Source organism: Poeciliopsis prolifica, unplaced genomic scaffold (genome assembly GCF_027474105.1).
Source record: "Poeciliopsis prolifica strain line A6 unplaced genomic scaffold, Auburn_PproV2 SCAFFOLD002, whole genome shotgun sequence".
NCBI classification, from domain to species: domain Eukaryota; kingdom Metazoa; phylum Chordata; class Actinopteri; order Cyprinodontiformes; family Poeciliidae; genus Poeciliopsis; species Poeciliopsis prolifica.
This window is the reverse complement of record NW_026562377.1, coordinates 9883234-9908703: the sequence shown is the minus strand read 5'-3', so window position 1 is coordinate 9908703 and position 25470 is coordinate 9883234. Positions and strand designations below refer to the sequence as shown.

The 25470-nt window shown below is 38.3% G+C and overlaps 1 protein-coding gene across 4 annotated transcripts in view; it reads right to left on the bottom strand.

Annotated features, from left to right (window-relative positions):
- The window catches only part of kdm4b (lysine (K)-specific demethylase 4B), a 48457-nt gene that overhangs the window by 18708 nt on the left and 4279 nt on the right, over window positions 1–25470 (bottom strand). For 2 of the 4 annotated variants that reach the window (XM_055046216.1, XM_055046224.1), the window contains exons 2-8: window positions 23283–23736; window positions 22967–23142; window positions 21668–21782; window positions 21107–21300; window positions 9306–9355; window positions 3815–3918; window positions 2154–2291 (exon numbers count right to left, since the gene is read on the bottom strand). In XM_055046216.1, the coding sequence (XP_054902191.1) occupies window positions 2154–2291; window positions 3815–3918; window positions 9306–9355; window positions 21107–21300; window positions 21668–21782; window positions 22967–23142; window positions 23283–23708 (1203 nt within the window). In that variant the 5' untranslated portion in view covers window positions 23709–23736. The remainder of the gene's footprint in view (window positions 1–2153; window positions 2292–3814; window positions 3919–9305; window positions 9356–21106; window positions 21301–21667; window positions 21783–22966; window positions 23143–23282; window positions 23737–25470) is intronic. The other 2 variants (XM_055046233.1, XM_055046243.1) reach the window with 2 other exon arrangements.

Here is a 25470-nt window from a genome sequence, read left to right as displayed (position 1 = left end):
CCAAAGTTTGTAGTTGTAACATGACAAAAACATTCAAGTAGAAAACTTTAAGTTGTATGAATGTTTTTGCCAACATATCTCTAGAAAAACTAAAAAACAGGAAAAAAAGAAATTCTTGTCAGACCAATTGCAACTAAACACGCTAATAAACTGAGGTTCACTCTCCAAAGAAAAAAGGCCAGCAATTTCTTCTGGAGAATGATTTCAGCTCCTCTCTCAGACAGGAAAGAAAAATAATTACCATGACTTCTTTGAGGAGCAGCAGCAAACAGTGACCGAGCACCAAACGAACAGAAAAGAGGCTTTCACTAAAAATCTAGCCAACTCAGAAGACAAAGTGTTTATACTCGGCAGCATGTGACAGACGACCGCCATAATCTTAAGGATTATTTTAACCAGCTGTGGTTCGCTGCTGTCAACCAATCCCACTAATGAACTTCCACAGTTTATAAAACCTAAAGCTATTCGTCTTTATTTCTTATGCAACCTATAAGGAACATTTTAAAAGTTTTGAAGAAGATTTTTTTAAACTATGGTTAAATCACAAAAGATATTTTTATGCCATTTATACCTGTATATTCATGTTGATCTGACTAGCAGTGAAATAACTGTTACATTCCCCCCAAAAATAAATAAAATGGTTGTTGGCTAATGTGCAGATTGGAAGGTTGAGAAGACAGTTAATTAAAACTGCACTGTCTCCTGAAGAACAGAGGTACATGCAAACGCAGCATGCGAAAACTGCTGACAGCATTCCCGCTTTGACCGCAGGTGTGTGTGTGTGTCTTCTCTCAGTAAGTCAAGCAGATGGATCAGCAGTTGAGGAGGCTGTATTTAATAAGAGTGGGACATGAAGCACGGCCTGGCTCCCCGTTTTTCTCTTCTCTGTGGTTTGCTGGCAGACCCAAAACGGTGACAAATTTCATACCGTGATCCATCGCTCACTGTCCTGTTCACTGCTGACAGAATAGGGCTCAGTTTGAAAAAAATTAAAAATAAAAGGGTGAGAGGCCAAGTCAGCCAAACAAGTTGTTAGATGACTGGCTGAATCAAAGAAAAAACGGTGGAGGCATTCAGAGAGGCTCAGCTTTTAACTACTCAGTAGCGTGGGTAAACTGAACACAGCTCCGTACATCTAACAATCTAACGCTTATTTAAAGTTCAAGTTTATTTATATAGCACATTTAAAACAACTGAGTACTGTGTACATCTTTCCTGCTGTAGTCAAGCCGTTTACTCATAATATTCTATTTCGTCAACAGGAACCTCAATGAGAATATTGATGCTAAGTTTTCTTAGGATGGAAATACACTGAACTTTCAGGGAGACATTTGCTCAGGCTGCATTTCAACATTTCTCTAGCTCCATGTGCTGCACTGTAAATTTGTAAGCCTAGTTTAGCAGAGCAGAAAAGACCCCTCTTCTTGATCAAACTGACAAAGTGAGCTGGAGATGCTCCCCTGAGCACTGGAGCCTGGGCTACTGGTTCTTAAATTACAAGTGGTCACATGGGTAAAGTAGGAAGGCTGGAAATGAGAAGGAGTAGGAAGGGAGGGAGATGTACTTCTGCAAACTGGCACCTCATAAATCTGACATGCAGCCAAGTAGAGCGAAAGACAGCGAGGAAAACCACACACACATCCAAAGAGAAAGAGAGGGAGGAGTGAACAGCAAAATGAAATGTATAGAAAAGAGATGAGTGCAGAAGGACTTTATTCCACAGGACATTGTAGTTGGACTCCCTTTCACAAACCTACCCATGCCCTGTCAATTTCATGCTCAACAGCCCACAGGCAAAGAGGCAGTTTGCGTCAGCGCAAGGATTCAAGTGTACAGTCGGTGTCAAGAACAGACACCGACTGTACACTTGTACAGACCTTGTAGAAGACTCTACTTTTATATATCGATGTAATCTATGTCTCTATCCTTTAAGGAGAAAGATAGCTGCTGTATCACATCAAAATCAATGTTATTTCAAGTCTTCATTTGTCTAGAGAGTCAACATTCAAAGGGTCAACCTATTCCTCAAACATGTCAACCTTAATTTCAATTACATGACTGTTATCAAAACTCTGAAATTACAAAGCCTCCCATGAACAAAGACACTTTGAACATAACTTGAAAGAGTAAATATTTGGTCTGTCTCGTCTTACCAGTGTGGCATTCTTTCCATAGTTGACCCAACGTAGAGTTGCAAAGTTTGTGGATTCAGCACAGTTGAAGCCGTGGTTGAAGCCAGCGTGGTAGCCGTAGGGGAATGTAATTATAAACTCCCCTTCATTCTGAGTTACCTGTTGCAATGCAAAATACAAATGAAATGATATGCAGTTCAAATGTAGAAGTTAAATAAATTCTTGGAAAGGCCAAATATGCCCATTTACCTGACCTTTACTATCTAACTGTTTTAACTATTTGTTACAACTGTTGAAACAAAATAACTGATAGCTACAAACTGTTCACAGTTCCTTGTAGAAGAGGTACTTTTGAACCAAATAATGGACTATTACAATTTCTCCATTGAAACATATACTCCTATGCTTCATCTGATATGTACGAAATTATAAAAATGCATTCAGGTAAAGAGTTTTCTATGGATATAAAAAAGAAAAAGTGGAATATTAAAATTTTATGCATTTAAAAGGTGTGGAAAGCCTGGCTTTTTGAGCAGTTGATCTATCATTCGCTGGGTCAATCAGTAGAAATTTGGGGCATTTTCGTCACTGGCTAGTGATTACTAGCTAATCCATAATTTATAACAGTTCATATTTAAGGCTAAAATTTTTTAGATGACCAAAAAGTGTGAAATATTTGATTATTACCCATCAATCTCAGTGAAAAACAGTCAGAGTTTTAGAGGCAATAAAGGAGTTTGGCTCCTGAAAAACATTTCTTCCTCCAGTCAAACTTAGCTGCATCTCCCAGAATTTAACATCTTCCTACAAGTTCCATGTTACTGTGGCATTGCTTAAAAATAAGTGAACACCTTAATTTCATTCTTTCTTTGCATATTGCCCTGAAATGTGCAACTGTGAATCCCGTCATCTTTGAGAAACTTGCCTGCCTGTAATCAAGAGACACATCAAGCCAGACGAAAACACAGGCATGGGTAGGGAGGCTGAAAGCGAGACATTAACTTCCTCACCTAACAGTAATGGTTCACATATCAAACCAACAAATCCCTCTTCACTCCAGCAAGAACAGAGGAGAGTTTTATTTTTACACATGAATCGGGAAAAGTTCACCGGCAGGTGTGCAGAATGCAACATGTTCACTGTGATAATGACATCCTGAGGGGGAGTGCTGGGAGAAGTTAAGTGGAGGGGGTCGTATGCTGGCTGTGGGGAACTTTGGATGTCTGCCCTGCACCCCCCCTTCAGTTTCTCATTAATTTTTGCACTGTGGAGGTTTGTGCTGCAACAGAAAGGTGAAAAGATGGCAATTCATTTTCTGTGACAGGCTCCGATGACGATCTTTACTCATGGCTACATCAACGCTGAGTCATTTGAAACAAGCCCAACCTCCTCTCTAATTTATGGATGACCCAGGAACGGGAGAGCGAGTGAGAAAAGATAACTTTACTGACATTATCTTAATTTTGATATTTCAAACTTAATTAATTCTCTTGTGCCACCCACTAGAGCCAGGCCAAAAATGAATTAATGACCATCAATAGAGGGTGCCAATCCATGCATCTTTAAGTGCCTGTCTTTTGACGAAACTTACTGGCTGAATAAAGCCCCAAATGATTCTAGATAAACAAATTGATCATGCTGATCAATAAAATGTCAGCTTATGTTGTGTATGCACCACTCACCTTGTCAAAGGGAATGCCATATTTCTTCAGGATGGATGGAGATATCAGTGTCATCTTGTGACGGAGGAAGGCATCGCAGCCTTGGGAGCTGCCAGGGAAGAATCCTGAAAGGGTTGACAGAGAGCATGTTACACTTCAAGAAGGTGAAGGAAGCAATGTTTAGATCTGCTACTAACATGCACCCTGGCTGGGTCAGATTAGGTTGACGGCCATGAGCAGTAAAACTGATGATCAGGCATCTACCAGTGTGGGACAGAACTGGGCCTGAGTGGGTTTTGTGGAGTCCCTAAACATCCTAAGCTATTTTGTGTTACAAGAAAAAGTATGATTATCATCTAAAAAATTCACATAGATTTCCAAACAACACTTAGATAATCCAAATGTATTTTGACACCCACAATTAAAGAGCTTTCAGCATGTGAAAAATAGCAGCGTTTATCACATTACTGTTATAATCCCATAACCTGGAAAGGAAAATCCAGTTTCCCCTGTGACACAGAAACAAATTAATTTGCTACCTTGAGTGCGTTATAATCGTATTAGCAAAGACCATGTAAATGCATCAATTTTGAGGATTCAAGATGGATTTCAGAAGAAATCTGATGGACTGCAGAACTAAACTAAAACCAGGTTCCATCACCTCAAAACTGTGATGCTACTCAAGCCAAACAAAGAGGAAAATCTTTGCCTGGAGATCTGTGAAGTAAAATTAATGCAAGCTAACAATTTTACAGGAAAATATCAAAGGTGACCTATTATGCTTCCTGGAACAGGTTAGGATAGGTCCATGTGCTATACAAAACACGGCCTTAACTTTTTAGCACAAAATTATTCTTAGATAAAGAGATGTTACTCTGGTCAGTTCTGCCTATTTTGAATCCCTTTCAGCATAGCTCAAATCCAAGTAAGATGCTGATGGCCACACCCTCCAACTCAGCTTTTACAAACACACATGATGTGCAATTATATAACTGCTCATCCTCTAAAAAGTAAAAGAAAAGCACATAAACCTGCAAAATGTGAATTGTGCATTATAAGTTCCCTTTATAGAAAGAGGACATGTTTTAGCAATGTCCTGGCTACTCTCAATACTTTATGCAAAATAATTAATGCTAAATAATATAACTTTTTTTTCTATTGCTGTACTAAAACTGTTGATCCTAAGTCCCAAAGGTCCTAACTAAAAACCCTTGTAGTGGCAGTATTTTCTAAGACTTGTTAAACTATGTGATGTGCAAAAAAAACCCAAAACAAAACAAAACAAAACCCATACTAATCTTTTAATGAGCAAACCAGAAATTGTTTAGCTGCCTCAACTTCTGATGCTGCCTGGTTTTTGGAAGATAAATCAATTTCCTTCATGGCGCATACTGTCTTGAGATCAGGATGTGCTGACATTTTGGAGGTTTAAAACCCGCGCTCGCCCTCTAAAACAAAGGCTCGTTTATGCTCCTAGACGGCCTCAGACAGTCTGTGTATAATCGAAAGAAAGAACTTTTTCCCCCGTTGACAACGCTCCCATTCTTTATAGTCTATACTCGCCTTTACTTCAGAGGAGGGGCTCCATCTAAGCCTCCCACCAGTTAAACTTTAAAGTGACTGACAGTATAATCGCCACACATTTCATCCTTCATTTTCACCACATTGTTTCAGCCTCTGTTCCTCCCTACAAAGCAAAAGTGGGAGAGAGTGGCTCCACGCTCTTGCTGCCCTCGTGCTTGTTGGAGCTGATAAAAAGGTGAATAATGTGCTGACAGAGCCTGGGTATTAATCCCCATTAAAATGCAGCTGGCTCTCCGAGATCTCCACAGGGTAATATTAACTTAAAGGTTTCACTCTGTCCTTTTGAATTTCAGAATTAGGCAGCTCTCTCTCTCTCTTGCTTTTCTCTGCGTTTTCCCTGCTTGTATACAAAGTCCAACATTTTGGGAGAAACTGTAAACTAAGTAATACAAGTTACAGGTGAATTTGAACCCAAAACTTGATTGGAGTTTTTTCTTGACTACAGTCTCTGAACTTTTGAACATTTCTGCAAAAACCAAAGGTGTCAGATTGGGACCTCCATAAACATTATGGCCGTGTGTGCCAACAGTGGCTTTAATAGGTCATGTGTTGGCCATTTAACAGCTGCTTCCATCCAAACCAACAGCTGTTAAGGTGTGATTTGAGGATTAATATAGAAATAAGAATTGTTTTATATGATGTGAATTACCGTAGTTAAATTGTATTTGAGCAAATCAAGCCACAGAATATATAGAATTGTACTTTTTAACCAATTTCATTGGGAAAAATGGGGCTTAGCTAACCCTGTTGCAATAAGAAATTAATCAATCACTTGATAAATTAAAATGACTTTGATCATTTCAAATATGATAATTAATTTTGAAGGGCTGTGTTGCTGACAGACTTTATAACCCATTTTATTTATATTAGTTTGTGTGATTTTCATTTCCTATTAATTTGTTATTTTTGATTGTTATGTTTTATTTTAGATATTTAAAATGTCTTCCAGTTCCAGTGTTGTGTTCTGTAATAAATTAAAAGTTTATTACTCTTTAATAGTGCAAACTCTTAATATAACGTCATAGATGATGTGAAAATGGTCTTATAGCAATAATTTCTTGGACATCCAGAAAAATTTGTTATTGTGGCAGATCTACTTTTCAGCAACTACTTGTTTCTTATATTCTAAGTAATGTGTGAGATTTCCCATCTATTCTATCCTTAAAGGACGACATTCATAACTGGTTTGCTTTGAGCATGTCGCAACATCACAGACTGTCATGCACTTCGGATTAACCCACTCTTCATCAGATCCCAGATCCCCCTCTCCCTCTCTGACTAACGTGCACTACTAAAGCTAATCCCCATTGATCAAAATAAGAGAAAGATGGGCACACAAGATCTTAAAAAGAAAGTAGGGGATGAAAGCAGACGTCATGTGTCACAGAAAGAAGACAGAATGGGTTCACTTCACTGTGTCTCGTTTATCCACCTCAGATAATGCTTCTTACTTTGGCAGCAAATACGGTAAAAAGAAGAATATAATTCAGATTATAATTTCACTGAGAAGGCCAACTCAATAAGCCCCATATACAAGTGCTGCCATGCACTTTCCAAAAGCCAGCAGGTGGCTTGGACAATGAAAAGCTGGGATCGGTGAATGGTGACTGAGTATTAGCAAATGAGAAGGTGACCAATCATTTGACCAATGCAGGAACGTGTGCAAAGGAAGGCAGCTATACGGTAGATTATCCATTACGTCAATGGGACTGAAACATACTTTGGCTTGGCTGTTGCAGACAACCCAATACTGTTATGCTGCCAACCCGCCAAGCAAGAAAGCCTCAGGTGTGAGGCAGCTGACTTGCATAAGAGTAGACCACCTGTTTCAGCTCAATTTTGTGATTTCAGTTAAAAACACAAAGACTACCTTTGTGTGGTGCATATTTATCTGTAACATTTTGGGAAGGTATCAGAAGTAGAATACCCCATTTGGTTTCCGTGGTGGGTAGTTTCTCTACTGGGTGACATGTCAAATCTAACTAAATTAAAAAGGCAGACACATTAGGGGCAAGCCTTTTAAAAGGGTGGTTGTCCAACACACATAATGACTATTTTGAAGCTCTGTGATATTGCTGACTTGATTTACATGTTGCCACCGACCAGAGTCAGCTCAGAGTGGGGCCTATGATGGGCCCGTTTGTACAAAAAAAAAAAAGAAAGAAAGAAAAAGAATAGCTTATGTTTCCTTCAGTAAACTAATTGTGTCACCATGTCTCTTCCTGAGGAGCATACTTGATCTTGAGATTCTAGTAAAGAAATGGCATTTTTTTTAGATCTTTATAAACTAAAGCAGTATTTTTTTCACTAATTCTACTTAGGAGGAAAACCTTTTACAAGACTCAGTAGTGTAGCAACAATAGTTGTGAAATTTATTTGAGAAAATAAAACTAAAACATTGATTTCTTCAAGTATTTTGGATAAGTCTGCAAGAAATCAATTAGTAATGGTATTCAATTTGTTTTCTGCTTTAGCCATGTTTCTGTAAGATTTGTGTTTAGACAGCAAAGGGTTCAGCTCTAGTCGTTGAACCAAATTAAATGACATCACAGCAATTTAGAAGTTTGAGCAATTTTCATGAACCTGTACAAAATGTTTTCTGAAAGTTTGAAAAAAGATAAATCCATTCAACTCCTATCAAAACATTTTTTTTCATTCGCCATCCTCTACCCTCCTAATCTGTTAAGATATTTAACAGACATTTTTTCAAGCTGCACTTCTCCCCTCAGCAAAGTGACAAAAGAAATCCCAAGAAAGTAGCATACTCCCACAGAATGCATGTCAAAAGGTTTTTGTAGGGCAGAGCCCCAGAGTGTGTGACTGTATTCAGTAGAAATATATTTCTCAGACAAGGAGGAACTGTTGTTGGATGTTATGTTGTCAGAAATAGAGCACTGATCTCTCCAAAGGTTAGCTGGATTTCCCAGCTTACATTAGTGTCATGGTGGAGAAGCTCCCGATTGACATATAGGAACTAAGCTAAGGCTGAAGAATGAACCTAAACTAAGACCGAGAAGAGGACATTAAGCATGGTGAACTCAAGCTGAAAAATATAACATTGTTGAAGCTGGATCGTGGAAACATAACATGGAGTGTCACATGAAGCTGGAAGCAGTCTGATTTCGGCTGTGGAACTGATGATCGGAGATAGACTGGGGATGAAGCTGAGGGACAGGTGAAGCTAAAGTGTGAAGCATTTTGAAAGCAAGTCAGGTCTGCCAGAAAGTGCTCACCTTGACCCCCATGGAAGATGAAACAGAATGTTTGGAGCTTGTTAAAATTCTCCTCCTATATGATCTACTTGTGAAAAACGCTGCTGCAGGCTGAAGCTGAAGGCCAAATAAATTTGAGTTTGCATCAGAATAATAACAAAAAAAAACCCCTCTAATCATAGCAGGTTTGGTTGTAAACAAAAGATCAAAATATACGACATCCAGGCAAACAGACTGGAATGATGCCAGAGCCTTATTAATAAAAACTGAGACAGCGAGATCGCACCCCCCCCAAAAAAAAAGAAAACTTCAGATCTTTAGTCTAGTCAGGTTGCAACAACACAATGAAGGGAAGATAATCTAAAGAACAACAAAAATAACCAAAGCTTTACACGAGGACTGCATGTGAGAAATCTGGACCAGGTGGTGAAGCAGTGAGAGATACAGTTTAATGACAATTTCCAGGAATAATCAGAGAAGCAGTAATAGCCTATGAGAAACCTAACCTAAATCGGCAGCCTAAAGCTAATTAACACAGCTTGTCTTAGAAATAAGGAAACACAATAAGCATGATCATTACATTTCTTCATCTTTTATGCACTAAACAACATGGCTTATATGTTCTTACTGAGTAAAGCCTGAACAGCATCTAAATGTGGTAAAGAAAAAAACTCATGCATAATATATGAAATTTAAAGTTGGTTCTCCTGGCTTACCTTGTGCAAGCCTCTCCAGTCTCTTGCCATGCTCAGGAGGAACACTGTACCTGCAAAGAGAGGCAATGGGGTGCTCAGTTATGTCTTTTACCGTAAAGGTGGATGATCACAAGCCTGACTTCTCAGCAACTTAATGCCCACTGTTTTCTACAATCTAATTTGAACAAGTTGCAAATTATTGACTTCTGCTCCACAGACCTTGTCAAGCAAAAACAATATTCACGGTGGTGCTTTTATGTCGCAAGTAAACAGCAATTATGCTTTGTTTGCGAAAGGAGGTAAATATCTGCATAGTAATGCAATCAAACTAAAAATCTAGCAATATTAGAAAAATAAAACAAAGCATGGTGATTCTAGTGGAATAAACAGGAAACAAATAGAAGCTCTGAGCTTTGGCACATCAACACACTCCACTCGGAACCAATCTGTATTGTTTGAATATTGCTGGCGAGATGCACTTCATGTCTACAAAGCAGTTTCTTTAATTGTTTGTTAAAAAATAAATGCACAAAGAAAAGTCCCCTCAGTGATGACATTTGTGAAAAATATATGAGGACATGACTGTGAAACTACTTTAAGAATTAATACTAACATAACAGCATCAGTCTCAGAAAAAATTGAGAGCTAAATCTTTTTGTGGTGATGAATATCATAAAATATTTGAAAGGAGAAAAGAAGAGGGGAAAGGGAAGGTGGTGATAGAAGAGATTCGAAAAAAATCTGGTGAAGGAAAAAAAGAAGAGAAATGACTGTTTTGAGAGTGTTGGGGGGTTTTTAGCCCTTAGCTCTGAGCAGATTCAGAAAACAAATTGTCCAGGGTGTTAAGTTTTTTCTGCACTGATGTAAGATTTGTGAAGGCCAGTGTTATGTTTAATATTTAAAAGGTGCAACTCCTGCTTTAAATAAGCTTACACATCCCTATCAAATTTTAAAGTCAACGAAAAGTTATTATTTTCCCTATTTCAATTAGAAAGTATAAATTCGCCACACATGTAAGTTTTAGATTACCATATATTTCTAGTATTTAAAAAAAACCTGCTGACCCCAAAACTTGTTTTTTACCCATTATATAGATGTGTATTATTTTCTGCCTTTCAACATTTCTCAGTCAGTGGAAGATTAATCAGTGAATCTGCTCTTTATGCACCAATAGACCTTTATATCTGATGAAAATCTCTGCTTTGCATCGTATTGTTCTTCAAACTGGTTCCATAGCCCTAGTTCAAACTGGCTCTTCAACATCAACTCCCCATTCCATGTCAGGACCGGTCTGCTTATCGTGAAGTGTTAAAAAAAAAAAATACACACATGTAGATCATAGAACTATTTCTCAGCCCAAAATCGATATGCTACAAAGGCAAGGATGTGATTTCAGAAAAGCTGAGAGCATAACAGAAAAATTGCAACATGATGAAAAGAGACATGATGCCCCTAAGTACGATTGATTTTGAGGGATGTTGTGATAAGTGCATTTCATGGAGCAAAGTTTTAACATTTCTTGGAGAGCAACCATTACCTGCCATTTAGATGGGCACTGCAACAAGAAGGAAGCTGAATTGGAAACATGACTAATTGCACAAAGTCTTACTCGCACCACTAATTGGTGAGAGCATCAGATTAAGCTCTAACAGAGCTTAATCTCATAATTGTGTGTGCTACAACAAGGACAATAGAGTAATCTCTAAAAGAGCTTAATCTTTAAATGTCATTCTGTTGTTTCACACTGTTCTTTTTACCTTTTGTTCTATTCAGCAAGCTAATAGGTTTCTGTATTGTTGTATTTCATAAATATGTCTACGTTTAATAATGTTTGAGATTGTTTTTATTTATTCAGTAATACATCTGACAATTTTCAAAAGTATAAAAAAGCAATTCATGTTACAGAAAGACCCTCTTGGCAGAAGAGAAATTAATTGACTGGGTAAATGTCTGCTTGGTCCTCCATAAATTTGGATTCTGTGCCATTTTATTCTTCCAATAGGCTCTCCGTCTTTGCCTCCTTTTCTGCTAAATGTTTTCTTTCCACTCATCCTTCCATTGACATGCTTGGATGCAGCCCTGAGTGAACAGCCATGTTCTTTAGCAATGACCTTTCATGGCTTTCTCACCTAAAGAGGAGGACAATGACTGTGCTGGACAACAGCGAAGTGAGAACCCCTCCCTATAATTGTGTAGGCTATAACAAGGACAACATTTCTATGATAATCTATTTTTATTGTTCTAACCGTATGTTAAACTATTGTTGTCGAAAACTTGATATTGGGTTTTCTTTAGCTAGAAGCTTCATACTGAAATTCAAAAAGAACTAATTTAAATGAATCAGTGTGTGTAAATCTAAATACAACTCGAGTTTCTGAATTATTGAATTAAATTAGGTTTTCAGTATTTTCTAATTTACTGAAATGCATCTGCATTCTACTATTCGCTATTTTTGGTTTAAAATCTTTAAATGTGCGATCATCCCTTCTAGGAATTTTATCAGAGCTATTACTGTGAAAATAAACTAACTTCTGTTACAGGGGAAAACTGCATTACCATAATGAATGTGTTGATACTAAATTTACAGCAGGTAGGCACTGAAAAGTCATAAAACATTAGTCCAAATATCAGATGCTGCATTTAGAAACTAAATGTATTTGAAAACAAAGTAGGAGGGAGGAAGTGAAACTCTAATCTGTTCATTTGTTTAAAAAAAAAGAAAAAACAATATAATAATATCCTGTAATTTTTTCCACTAGTTCGTGTAACTCTCCAGAGACTGTAGGCTATAAACACAGCCTGGATAAAACACCTCGTCTATTCTTCCTCGCTCAACCCGTATGGGTGCATGAAACAAACTGAGAAATGGAAAAAGGAGCAAGAAAGACAGATATGGTGAGAGGCAACAACACTTAATGAGAGACAAGAGGAATGAGGAGAAGCGTGGGACAAAAAGAAAAGATAAAAATAAAGAAAAATACAATTGAACAAAGTTAAAGGAATGGAGCCACACTGCCACCTGCAGACTAAAGCACAGACCTTCACACAGTCACACTGCTCCAGGATTTTTCCTACACCAACAAGAGTGCTTATCTGTTCTGTCTAACAAATATTAAAAGCTTTTAAAAAAGAATTATTGATCATAGTTATGTTAATTCTTAGAGCAGCTGAAATCTTTGAATCTATATAAAATACACAATGAGGAAAAAAGACAATTGTTGAGAATCAGAGTATTACCTTGTCCTGTGGCTGTGTAACAAAGACAATAAAAAGTAATAACTTCCAACTGCTGGCAGATCCCATCATCCTCTAGTGACAATTGGAAACTTTGCATCCATTCCAAATCCTGCCTGACTTCAGGCTATGATTTTTCATTAGCAGCCGCACTTTGCATGTGCCCAGCAGGCATTCTCATGAAGCGACAAAATGAGAATCCATGAAGCACTGATACATAGACAGGGGATCATTTTGCCTGGTTGACCTTTTAATGCCAACCTCACTTCACACAAAATGCACTGTAAGCTAGTGCATTTTCCAAACTGCAGCTCTGTTCAACTAGATGGAAATAACAAGGTTAAGCTGATGGCTTATTCTTGCATAAAACTACGCATTAAATAAGAAATTTCTTGAAATGCTTAAGACTTGTCCAACAGTAAAGATAGACTGTGATGTCAATGTACACACATTTTAAGACACCAGTAGGACTGTTTCATACAAGCAGCAACAAAAAAAACAAAAACAGCAGTGCAGCATGAGTCCACCAAATCCCATCCACCACTGTTACCATGGCAGCAACATGTATGTGACTCCAGAGGCAGTCAAGAAAAAAAAAAACCCATAATACAGAGAAAATGAAGGCTTTAACTTATCCCCCCCTCTCTCGGGGAGGAGTATGATTAATCTATGGTGAGCCGGTGTTCCTGGCAGGTGGAATTAAGGAGTCATCACAGGTTGAGAAGCTGCATGGCTCATGTGGTGATTCCCACACAATTGGGATACATTTGCACTTTTTTTTTTTTTATAGGATTCAGTAAACAAGCTGTAAATCAACAACTTCCCCATTTACATCGTGATAGAATTTTAAGTGCATATGGTCCTAGTTTGGGGCATTTTGAAAAGGACAATGGGTACAAATCTTAATTTGTAGTCATTCACACTCAATACAGACAAATTGTGGCTGCAAGAAAGTTGCTTCAACAAAACATCTGAATGAACTCCTCCAAATGTCTTTCTGAATTAATGAATGAAAGAGGCCTTGTTGTGAATGTAGGCATTGCTTTTTTGTTCTCTTGGATTCAAATGTAATGACTTCCTTGATAACCATTCACATGTGACTTTAAAGTGAATCACATAGGGGTGACTCATAAAAGGGGAGTAGGTGTGTTTCAGGAGCATGGGATTCTCTTTCTCCGCCTTAAATCCATCCTTTACGTTCAGGGTCATTTCTTTTTTTTGTTTTCATGTAAACATTTTAATTTGAATCACAAACAGAGTCAAGGAAATATTAGCAGGTCTGTGGATCATATATTGTGTGTTTAGCACATAAATTGGAATGGAGAGTTGACTGTGGAGGCGGCCACAGAGCCAAAACATGCATTTATGGGAGGGCAAGCACACAACCAGCAGTGCTTTGCTACTCTTTGTCTTTCTACACCTGCTTGCCATTTGTAAGCATACAGCGAAATATCACTGAGCTCTCAAACACAAACATTAAGCTGTGCTATTGCACCAAAAATGTGTAGTTTTGCCTTCATATCACAAGAGCACAACAAAAAGAATCCAGCAATATCATGTAATAATGTGATACCGCAGGAATGTGGTTAAATAACTGACTATGACAGTCATAGTGGTTCTTTCCTGAACAAAACATTAACTTCATCTCCAAAATGCCACACCCAGACTCCAAACTGAGAATAAGGACTATTATTACCCTTCCTGTCCTCTGAGTTCAGAAATGATAATGGTGCACTACACAGGGGGGAATGAAAACTGATGGAGACATAATGGACTTCCTGAGGAACACTTAAAAAAATATTTCACTTACGTCAGCCATTCCCTGCCTTCCACTCACATGCTCAAAGGATAATCCCTCATCTGACAGCAGTCCTCTGTGTGAGCGTGTGTGTGTGTGTGTGTGTATTGGAGTAACAGGGCTGACAGAGAAGCATTCAACATTGAAAAGAAGAAGATAAATTGATGGAGTAAAGATGAGGACAAATACGACTGCCAGTCAAGGCTGAGATCCTTTGCTTGTCCATCTTAGTGTGTGTGCAAGTTGAAGCAGCAGTTATGATGAGCACTGACTTTGATGGGAGCAGAGTTGCTGGGGGAATAGACTTAATTTCACAAACCGTTGCACTGAGAGGAAAGGAAGAAAAAGACAAAGAGGGTGTATAAATGTGTTTTAAGAGACTGTGCTCTGTTTAACTGGCTGTAATTATCCCATCACACACAAGTATGGAAGTGAAATTGATTCAGTTTCAGTGTCGGGGAGGAAAAAAAGGATGTGGGAGTGCTTGGTAAGAACTCAAGACAGAGTGAAAGAGAGACATCAGACAGAAATGAACAAAAGTAGAAGGCGGAGCAGAGAGCAGAGCTATTTAAAGGCGCTCATAGTGAACGAAAGGTCCATCAATCTGGGAGCTAATTGACTTTTAGAAATGACATGGGTAATGTAAAGACGAAATAAGAATAAAATGAAGTAAACTGAGACATGCGTCAAAACTGAGAAGCAGATATTTCCTTCAAGACAGATAAGATTGATTTTGTATAGAATATCTTTTATAGGGCTGCAACTAACAGTTAGTAATTTCTTACTCTGGGCCTTGTGCTTTACCATTGCGCCACGGCAGTGCAAAATTCATTTTAATATACATCACAAAAAAAAATATTTAGAAGGACTACACTTGCTCTAAGCACTGTGCTGATTTGTGATCTGCAAAACCAATATATATATATATATATATATATATATATATATATATATATATATATATATATATATATATATATATACATATATATATATGTATATATATATATATATATATATATATATATACAAAGTGGGACTCACCCTGAATGGTTAACTGAAGGGCGGACAATCCTAATCCAGAAGGATCCATCAAAGGGTCCAGTCCCACCCAACTACCGACCAATAACCTGCCTCTCCACAACCTGGAAGCTCATGTCAGGCATCATAGCGGCCAAGATAAGCAAACACATGGATAAACACATGAGCACGGCACAGAAGGGTATCGGTGTAAATACCAGAGGAGCCAAACACCAACTCCTCGTAGACCGCACAGTTGCCCGAGACTGCAAAACCCGACACACCAACCTGTGCATGGCTTGGATCGATTACAAGAAAGCCTATGACTCAATGCCGCATACTTGGATCATTGAATGCTTAGAGATGTATAACATCAACAGGACTCTGAGAGCCTTCATTGCAAACTCGATGAGGCTGTGGAAAACCACCCTTGAAGCCAACTGCAAACCACTTGCACAAGTGTCCATCAAATGTGGCATATACCAAGGAGATGCTCTGTCCCCGCTACTGTTCTGCATAGGCCTGAACCCCCTCAGCCAAGTTATCAACAAGACTGGCTACGGATACAGACTCAAAAATGGGGCCAATATCAGTCACCTACTCTACATGGATGACATCAAGCTGTACGCCAAGTGTGAGCGAGACATCGACTCACTGATCCACACCACCAGGATCTAGAGCACTGACATTGGGATGTCATTCGGTAGAGAAATGTGGTCGGCTGGTCACAAAGAGGGGGAAGGTCATCCACACAGAAGGGGTCTCACTCCCAGAAGGAACAATAGCAGACATAGAGGACAGTTACAAGTACCTAGGTATACCACAAGCAAATGGCAACCTCGATGAGGTCACAAGGAAAGGAGCCACAGCTAAATACCTCCAACGAATAAGGCAAGTCCTGAGAAGCCAGCTCAATGGCAAGAACAAAATCCGTGCGATAAACAGCTATGCCTTGCCAGTAATCAGATACCCTGCTGGAATAATTAGCTGGCCAAAGGAGGAGATAAAAGCCACAGATATTAAGACCAGAAAGCTACTAACAATGCATGGAGGTTCCATCCCAAATCCAGCACCTTGAGAATGTACACGAGCCGCAAGGAAGGAGGCAGAGGACTAGTGAGTGTGAGAACCACTGTCCAGGACGAAACAACTAAGATCCATAAATACATCAGGGACAAAGCCTCAACAGACAATGTGCTCAGTGAATGTCTCAGACAACAGGGAACGGAGGTTGAGGTGCCAGAGATACCATCATGGGAGGACAAACCCCTACATGGGATGTACCACCAGCAAATAACCCAAGTGGCTGATATCAGTAAATCCTACCAATGGCTGGAAAAAGCTGGACTCAAGGACAGCACAGAGGCCCTCATCCTGGCAGCCCAGGAACAGGCCCTAAACACCAGAGCAATAGAGGCCCAGATCTACCACACCAGACAAGACCCAAGGTGTAGGTTGTGCAAGGAGCCCCTGAGACAGTCCAGCACATCACAGCAGGGTGCAAGATACTGGCAGGGAAAGCGTACATGGAGCGACATAACCAAGTGGCAGGCATAGTGTACAGAAACATCTGTGCAGAATATGGACTGGAAACCCCAAGATCAAAGTGGGAAACACCCCCAAAGGTGGTGGAGAACGCCAGAGCTAAGATCCTGTGGGACTTCCAGATCCAGACAGACAAAATGGTAATGGCGAACCAACCAGACATTGTCGTAGTGGATAAACATCAGAGGAAAGCCGTTGTGGTAGATGTAGCAATACCAAGTGATTGCAACATCAGGAAAAAGGAGCACGAGAAACTAGAGAAATACCAGGGCCTCAGGGAAGAACTGGAGAGGGCCTGGAAGGTGAAGACCACAGTGGTGCCTGTGGTCATCGGGGCCCTCGGGGCAGTAACCCCCAAACTGGAGCAGTGGCTACAACAGATCCCAGGAACAACATCAGACATCTCAGTCCAGAAATGTGCAGTCCTTGGCACAGCCAAGATACTGCGCAGAACCCTCAAGCTCCCAGGCCTCTGGTAGAGGACCCGAGCGCAGAGGATAAGAACCACCCGCGGTGGGTGAGAAGGGAATTTTTTTATTTTTATATATATATATATATATATATTTTTTTTTTTTTTTTTTTTTTTTAAATTCTGAGTCAAAGAATTATATGTAATGTCAACTTGGCAACACTTTTCAGTGTGGAAGTTGCAGCAAAGTGAAGAAAAATTAAGGTCAACTATTTTGAGGGTAAGAAAGGTGGTTGAAATAAAGCCAGAGGAAGCACAGCAATGGAAATTTTGTACTTTAAAAGTATAAAATCTTCATCTTGAACTTAGCGTATCCTCTAATACATATTCTTTAAAGCACACTTTGTGAACTTCAGTTTCTTTAGTTTGTTTGTAAAAAGTAAAAAATCCAAAATCTTTGTTAGATTTTTGTCTTCAATGTCTTTAAACCACATACCTCTCCAAACATGAAAAATGGGCAAATGAACATACTTTTGTAGACTTTAAGACTGGAGAAACTATAATTTTGTCTCTGTTTGACAACAGAAAAAAAAGCAATGTTATATTTTTACTCTGACTCTCACAGTCAGCCCTCCACCCCTAATAATAATTAATGACTGGTCACAGCAGGGATGATGGGAAATAATGAATACTGTGTATATAGCTTCCTATAAACTTTTTAAAGAGAAATCTAAATCTGGCAAAACTCTTAGCATCAGGTCAAAGTTTCTTCTTAGTCACATCATAAACCTTGTTTTAATCATACACATTTGCTTAGACCTTGACAGCAAGCTATAGCAAACGCACAGTGAGAGCTGTGAAAATGGAAATCGATGATTTTAATGAGTTCTCATCACAGCGGAAACTGTAACAGACATCCTACAACACACCAGGAGGGGGACAAGAGATGGCGAGGACAGGAGAAATAGGAGGAGGTGACAGTGTGGAAGGGGAGAGCATACTGTGAGGAAAGAGAAGGAAGAGGAGGAAAGCCAGGAGACAAGCACAAATGCACGCACAGATAACACCGTAATTCAGAAAGCTGGATCGTCCTTGTTTCCCTCCTGCAGTGCCAAGGATGGAAAACATCATGGGGGGAAGGAAACGATTTAAAAACACACACAAACAATCTAAAGAGAGAAGCTATTTCAGTGAAGAAACCGGAACATTCATGTGTCTGAGAAAGCCTGAGCCAAATATAAGAATAGAAAGCAATATACAAGCACAAACATCACAGCAACTACCCGATCTATAAACAGGGGTTGGCATGTCAGAGGTTTAGTGCACTTTACAGATGGTTCAATTATCTTTCTAAATAGTTTTAAAAGTTTACTGCTCTAGGATGATGTTACATCAAACGGGTTAACAGAGCCATGAAAAAGCATCAAAATCAACTAGTTTCTATGCAGAGATTAATAGTTAAGAGTAATAACAAATATTTTAAATTTCCCTCATATTTCCCAGGAGTTTCTCTTTGCCACCTGCACCAAATGCCAGGTGCTCTGCATCAGCAAACCACAGAACTCTGCCTTTTGAAAAAAATTATATCATGAAAAAGTGACACATTTCTTAGCACTGCAAAGATTAATTTCAGCTATTTGTAGATTTAAAATTTATAGTCAGTGTAGTTTTATTACAGATTGCCTAATGGGTTGCAAAAAGTAATTAGAAACTCACAAAAAAAATTGTTTTGGTCTAATAAACTCAGTGATTTGCACGTAGTTAAAAAAAAAGAAAAAATAAGCAAGCAAATTTATAAAGTACTCATGCGTTTATGTTAATAAAAAACAAAAACTACAATCCTACTTTCAAACTCAACCTAAGCCGTGAAAATTATTTTTTTGCTGTTTCTAATTTGATCACACTTTAAATAAAACTATAATTACATTTCACTTTGATAAGTAATTGTTTAGCAGAATCTCTTCTTTCCTATCTGATTTACATACAACCAACAAGACACACCATTTGACACAGAAGTACTTCCTTCTAAGCTTGTTTCTGTGTTTTGCTGCAAAGTACTTGCATAAATCACTTTCATAATTTAATATGGAATAGAAAATAAATATATTTTATTGTTCCACAATGGGGACATTTCTGATATAACTGCAGACTGAATACAGAATTTTGAAAGTCACAATGTTTGGAGTCTGACAAGGATGTTTTCTAATCATATACTTATTTGTGCTGCTTTTCATTCATGATTTATTTTACGTGTTACGTGAACTCTTCATACGCATCACTGAGTGAACAAAATAAAAAAAATGAAAAAGAAAATAATTGCACAGTATGAACACCAGGTGGTGCAGTTTTTTACTATGAGATTTCATCCATCACAAAGTCTGCAGGTCGAACAACAAAGACTGACTAGAAAAGGTAGTTGTTCCTTTTGATTTCACAATGTCTTTTGATTTCAAAAGACATTGACTGTCTTTTCAGAGAAAGACAGTCAATGTTTTGTAGGCTTAGCCAAGTAAAATAAGGTAATCAGCCTTTCCTTACAATCAGAAATGAGAAGTTAAACAAAAGCAACACATTTTCTGTATAAAATAGTTTACGAAGAACAGTGATGAAAATCAGGACATATCCCCACAAAACTAGCAAAGCCCAGTTGTGAGAGTGCCGAGGAACACCAGCAGTGATCCACAGTGTTCTGCATTAAAAGAGCAACTAAATTTGATTTAATGGTTTCATTTAACATTTTAAAGGATAACATTTAAATTTAAGATTTTAAAGAGCTGTCAAATTCACTTTGTAAAAGTTCAAAGAACAATCTTCATAATTAGATTGTTTTGTTACCATAGCTACAAGGTGATGCTGAGTTTAATCTTTGAGTTTGAGCTCTGCTTGTTCACAAACACATCTCAGTAAACTACAATCATCACCGATTGCTTTTTAGGTCGGCCAACTGAACTACCCCCTTCTCCCAGAATTTACTAAATCTATGTTGAAATGCTGTTAGTGGTGCTCATGTTCTTTGGCAGGAAGAGGGGCCCATACATTCTGCTCACGGTCTCATACAAACTTGGCCCGGCCCTTCATGATGAGTTAACTCCGCTGCACTGCACAGAGGTACAGAGATGCGCAACAAACGGGATATTGAATTTAATGCTGTTAATGTGGTTTTAGTTTTTTTTTTTTTCATTTCATGTTTGTTGAGTTTTTAATAAGAAACTGTTTTGGTTGCCTGAGCTTTATGGGACGCGGCCAAACGCATTAACTCTGACAAAGTGGTCAAAGCATTTGATATGGTTTGATGCATCATGTAACCATCAAAATAGTAATAAAAATAATAATAAAATAAAAATAAAACCAGAGTGATGCGTGACTACGAGGCGAGCACGAAAACTCCTCCACAAGCTAAACTGCTTAACCACTAACGCACCATTGGGGGCCACATACATAAACTTTATCTGCGCAGACACAGAGTCTCACGCTGAGCACCGTGTTGAGATGTAAATATCCATACAAATCAGCCTGTGTCCAATTTGAGTGAAAGGAGGCGCACATGATCCGCGTTGAAGTAAACTTCAGACTTCAGTGTGTGATGTAACGCACCTGCGACATGACTGGCTTTGTGGTCTGTTAATCAACTATAAACCCATCTTTTTTAGGAATAATTCTGCTCTGCCAATGAAATGCTCAGAGCAACACAGATGCTTGCAGTCTGGCTTATTTAAAAAAAAAAGAAAAATTAAGCTTTTTCTTTTCTTACCACTATTATCCTAAAAACAAAAACAACCCTGAAGATGTGTGTGATTAAAAACAATAAAGACTGACCAGGACTTTGGCTGCCCAAAGTGAAGGTAGTTGATGCTGTAGAGGTCCATGTCCTCAGTGTGCCAGGCAAAGGTGGTCTTCCACATGCCAAAATAAAGGTACGGTGTGTTGACTCCTTCAATGACAATACCGCACTCCTGCTCTACCATATCCAGCAGAGTGTTGAGGTGGCCAATGTTCCACTCATGAATGCCCTGGACAATAATGAATACATTTCATTATTAGTTTTTAATGATTAGATGTGTGTCAGTCATGCATTTGTTGTCATACTCTGGTCATTGTACTGTATATTAAGAACTCAGCAGTGGTGGGGATAAACTCTAAACTAAAGAGCATTTCTCTGCATTTTTGAGTGAGTGGGAGTCAGTGAACTATTTATCAATAGTTAGTATTAAAAAAAACATTCTGAAAACAACTTCTCACATTTAAGACCAGGTACATTGTCATTATCTGCAGGTCTTTCTAAAATACACTAAATGGCACATTTAGGTTCATCTTATTCGCCTTTCCAAATGAAACTAGCTGCTTCTTGCACATTGCAGTGACAAAACTACTCCTCACCTCATCGTAGATGGAGCCACTGACATCAGCCCCATAAATGGGTGACACAAATGTGAGGTTCTTCCAGTACTTCCTCTCCAGGTCATCAAAATCTTTGTGGCGTGGGGTGCAATATCTGAGAAAAACAGAAAAAAAAAAAAAAATTGTTTTCTAAATCTCTTGTGAATTTTTGATCTGAGCTTTTTCACTCTGCCTAACAGTTGTATTAGATATAGGTTATATTTTGGGGTACTTTAAATATGACTTCCAAACAAGAGCGGCAGGACAAATTTAGTTAAATAAGCCTTCTTATTTCTGAGAAGGACAAGTTCAGCTAAAGCACTGCTCTTTTTTAATCTGAGCGCATCGGTCCTTTAACAGTAACACTTTACAAATTCATTCATACACATGCCAGCAATAAACCATATCTGATTAAAATAATTCAGTATTTTAATTTATAATTCTTACTTTGAACCACCAGAAGGTGCTATTGACATATTTTCAACCTTCAACAAGTAGACCATTGGTAAAAAGGTAAAAAGTCAGTCAAAAAAAAATTTGTTTATTGGTCTCTAAAACAAAAGAATAACTAAAAAGGGTATGACAAGAAAAACTTTCAGTACTGGGTCTTTTCACTGAAGACTGTAGATTTAATCCAGTCTAGCGTTTTCATAGACTATCTTGTAAATCCAAATTTTTGGGTCAGAAGAACCTATTTTATTTTATTTTTCAATTTTAATTGAAAAAGAAAAAAATATGAACTTTTTTTGCCCCATGCATTTATGATTTTGATTTGCAGACTGTTCAAGGGCACCAACTTGCTGATTTAATTTCTGTTTGTATCCTACATTTGAAAATGTATGTCTAGTCACTTCATGAAAGATTATTTTATGTAAAGATGTAAGGAAATTCACTGTTTTTTATCTTCAATTGCAGTAAATATAGTACAGTCATTTCCAAATTGTATTGCTATTTTTTATGAACATTCAATAAGATATAGTTGACATAAATGATTGGAAGTCATTTTTACATAATCAAGTACTTTATCCCTTTTGCTACAAACATATATAAACACCTACAACTTACATTCCAACAAATCTTACATTTTCTCATTTCTCATTTTCTTTCCATTTTTTGTTTTAGTTTTTTTCTCTACAATATTGGATCCCACAGATTTTTCTTCACTGTATCAAACACTGGTCTTTGACATGTTACTTTTTTGTACATGTAGGAGAGGAAACTTTTAACTTCAAGAAATGCTGCTACCTTAATGGTTTAAATGACGGCGAACTTACAAAAACGAAAGCAAAAGCAACTCACTTTTTGCTGTTGGCCAGCTTGCGATATTCACCCACAGTCATGGATTTCTTCTGAATGTTGTATTGGGTAAACAGCCCAGACTGACCAGTTACCACCTGCATGATGGGGGCTGGGATCACCATGTCTTCAATAGTATCATAGGATTGCCGAGGTTTCCAGCCCTCTGGGGGAATCACCTGCACATGGATAAGAAAGGTTTGTAGTTATATGAAGAAAATTAATATCCACCTGACCTTCTACATTATTCTTTAGACTGGAAATGCACTTTAAAAAAGCCTTGGTGTGGAGACGAGACAATGTTTTTAGGCAGCACTACCTTTGCAAGGCCGGCACGATGAGCTCCTTGACTCTCCATGTACACGATATATTGGGCAAAGTCTTTAAACTCCTCCATGGTAGGCCTGAAAGTCATGATCTTACAGCTGGGGTTCTTGGCAGCAGCTGGGGGAAGAGGTGGTGGACCTGGTTCGACCTGCTGGAGTGCAGATGGCTCAAAACCTGGAATGGGTTTGGAAGTCCCAACAGGGTCTACAGGAAGAACTGGGGTGATATCTGGAGCTGGGTGTACCTCTGAGGTCACTGGGATACTGGGCGTTTCAACTGTTGCTGACTCCTGGATGGGAACATGATCTGAAGCTGGACTGGAGCCGAGAGCAGGAAAAGAGACCGGTCCAGGATCAGGGGGTGCAGTGGGGGCAGGGTTTGGAGCCGACACTGTCTCCATGGACTTGTCGGTATCCATCAGATGCTTACGGGGCTTGCAGGTAAATCTGTGGGGCACAGCAATGACAGTTGATTATTTAGATGTAACCTACTTTTAAAAATACTAGTGAAAATCAAGTAGTATGTTATGTAAAAGCCCAGTTTAAGTAAGATAAACGCAGTTATGTACATTTACAATAAACCATCACATCAAGCATTAAGTTCTAGCTTCCTATAATAATCATGTCTTTTATTGCTACAAACCCAAAGCATAAACATGTTAATCGATCATAAATTGATTCTGTGTCATTCACCAACATTGAGATATATTCAGTGTAATTTTTGCAGCACTAGTGCTAAGCTAGTGGTGCACTAGCTTGGCACTAACTAGTGCAGCTAGTGCACCACACAGGATAATCATGATTACCTGGAAGTATGAACAAGAAAGAGGAATGCAAATTTATCCTAAATGCACTCCAATATGATTTAGTTTTGTTTTTATTGTTTAAAACTGTTGTTAAGTTGCATAAAATGGCTCTGCCTCAATCTCCATCCAAACGTTGTGCTGGAGAATATGGTTTACCACTCCTTTTTGGTTCATTTACCTCCACTGATTTATAACATGAGCTGACTTACTTGACATGTCAAGTGTTGTTAATGATCTGTGCTTATTTATTTGTTACACTCATACAATTGATTTTTTTTTTGTATTAAAAAACAATTTTAAGCCACAAGCCAGAAAAAACAATGACACCAATATTTTTTTTTTTCCACAGTGGATGTTTCAGTGCTGCCTCGCCAAGTTTTAGAAATAACTCATTGCATCAGTTGGGGTTAAATAACTTGTTGCCATCTGAAATCACTCATGTCGGAAGCTTGTGACTATTTTCTCAGTTACATCCAGACAGATACATTTTTTTGTCCAGGCAGTGTATAATTTTGTCATTTTGTCAACATTTTAATAAATTGGTAACACTGTTGCTCTGCTGCAGCAAGGACATACTGGATTCAAACCCCTACTTGGCATCTTTCCTCATGAAGTTTGCAAGTGTTCTCTGTGTATGGGTACTCTTTGGGTTTCTCCCACAACCCAAAAACATGACTTTTGGATAATAGGGCTCTATAAATTCCCCTTAGGTGTGAGTGTCTATGTGTAGGTGCATGTACGATTGTCGCTTCTGTGTTAACATTTGATGGCCTAGCTACCTGCCCAGGGTGTACCACACCTCTCAACTGATTTTATGTAATTAAAAGAATAAAGTCACACCATGATTAGAACACGGTCATATTACTAGAGTAGTTATATTATTGGCAGATTATTGGGAATAATGCCAGAAGAAAGTCGTAAAAGAGCTTTGACAGTTACCAAGATCTGACTTGACCAACTTGGCAAGTTTGTCATTCTTTCTTTGAAATGGGCAATTGTTGAAATTACCTGCTGACAATAATTTGCTGCTGATGTGTTAAAACATTACATATTTCCTTGTATGTAAAACTGTTACCAACTATAAATTCACAGGAGGCTCAATATTCCGAATTTTAACAAAGCTTGGTGTAGAATTTTTATTAAATTCAGTCATAAACCTTGTATTATCGCAACTTTCTCATATTAAAAAGAGTTTTAAAAAAAAATCTTTGTCTGGTCCTAGTATTAAGTCATAAACAAGTGACTGAAGTTTGAAGAAAAAAGCCAAGAAAACGACCAAGCTTACATAGTCCGTGAGTTTATTATGAATGCAAAATGTTATGAACTTTTCATCTCTTGCTGAAATATGTTTCGAATTCTGAACTATTTTTTTTAA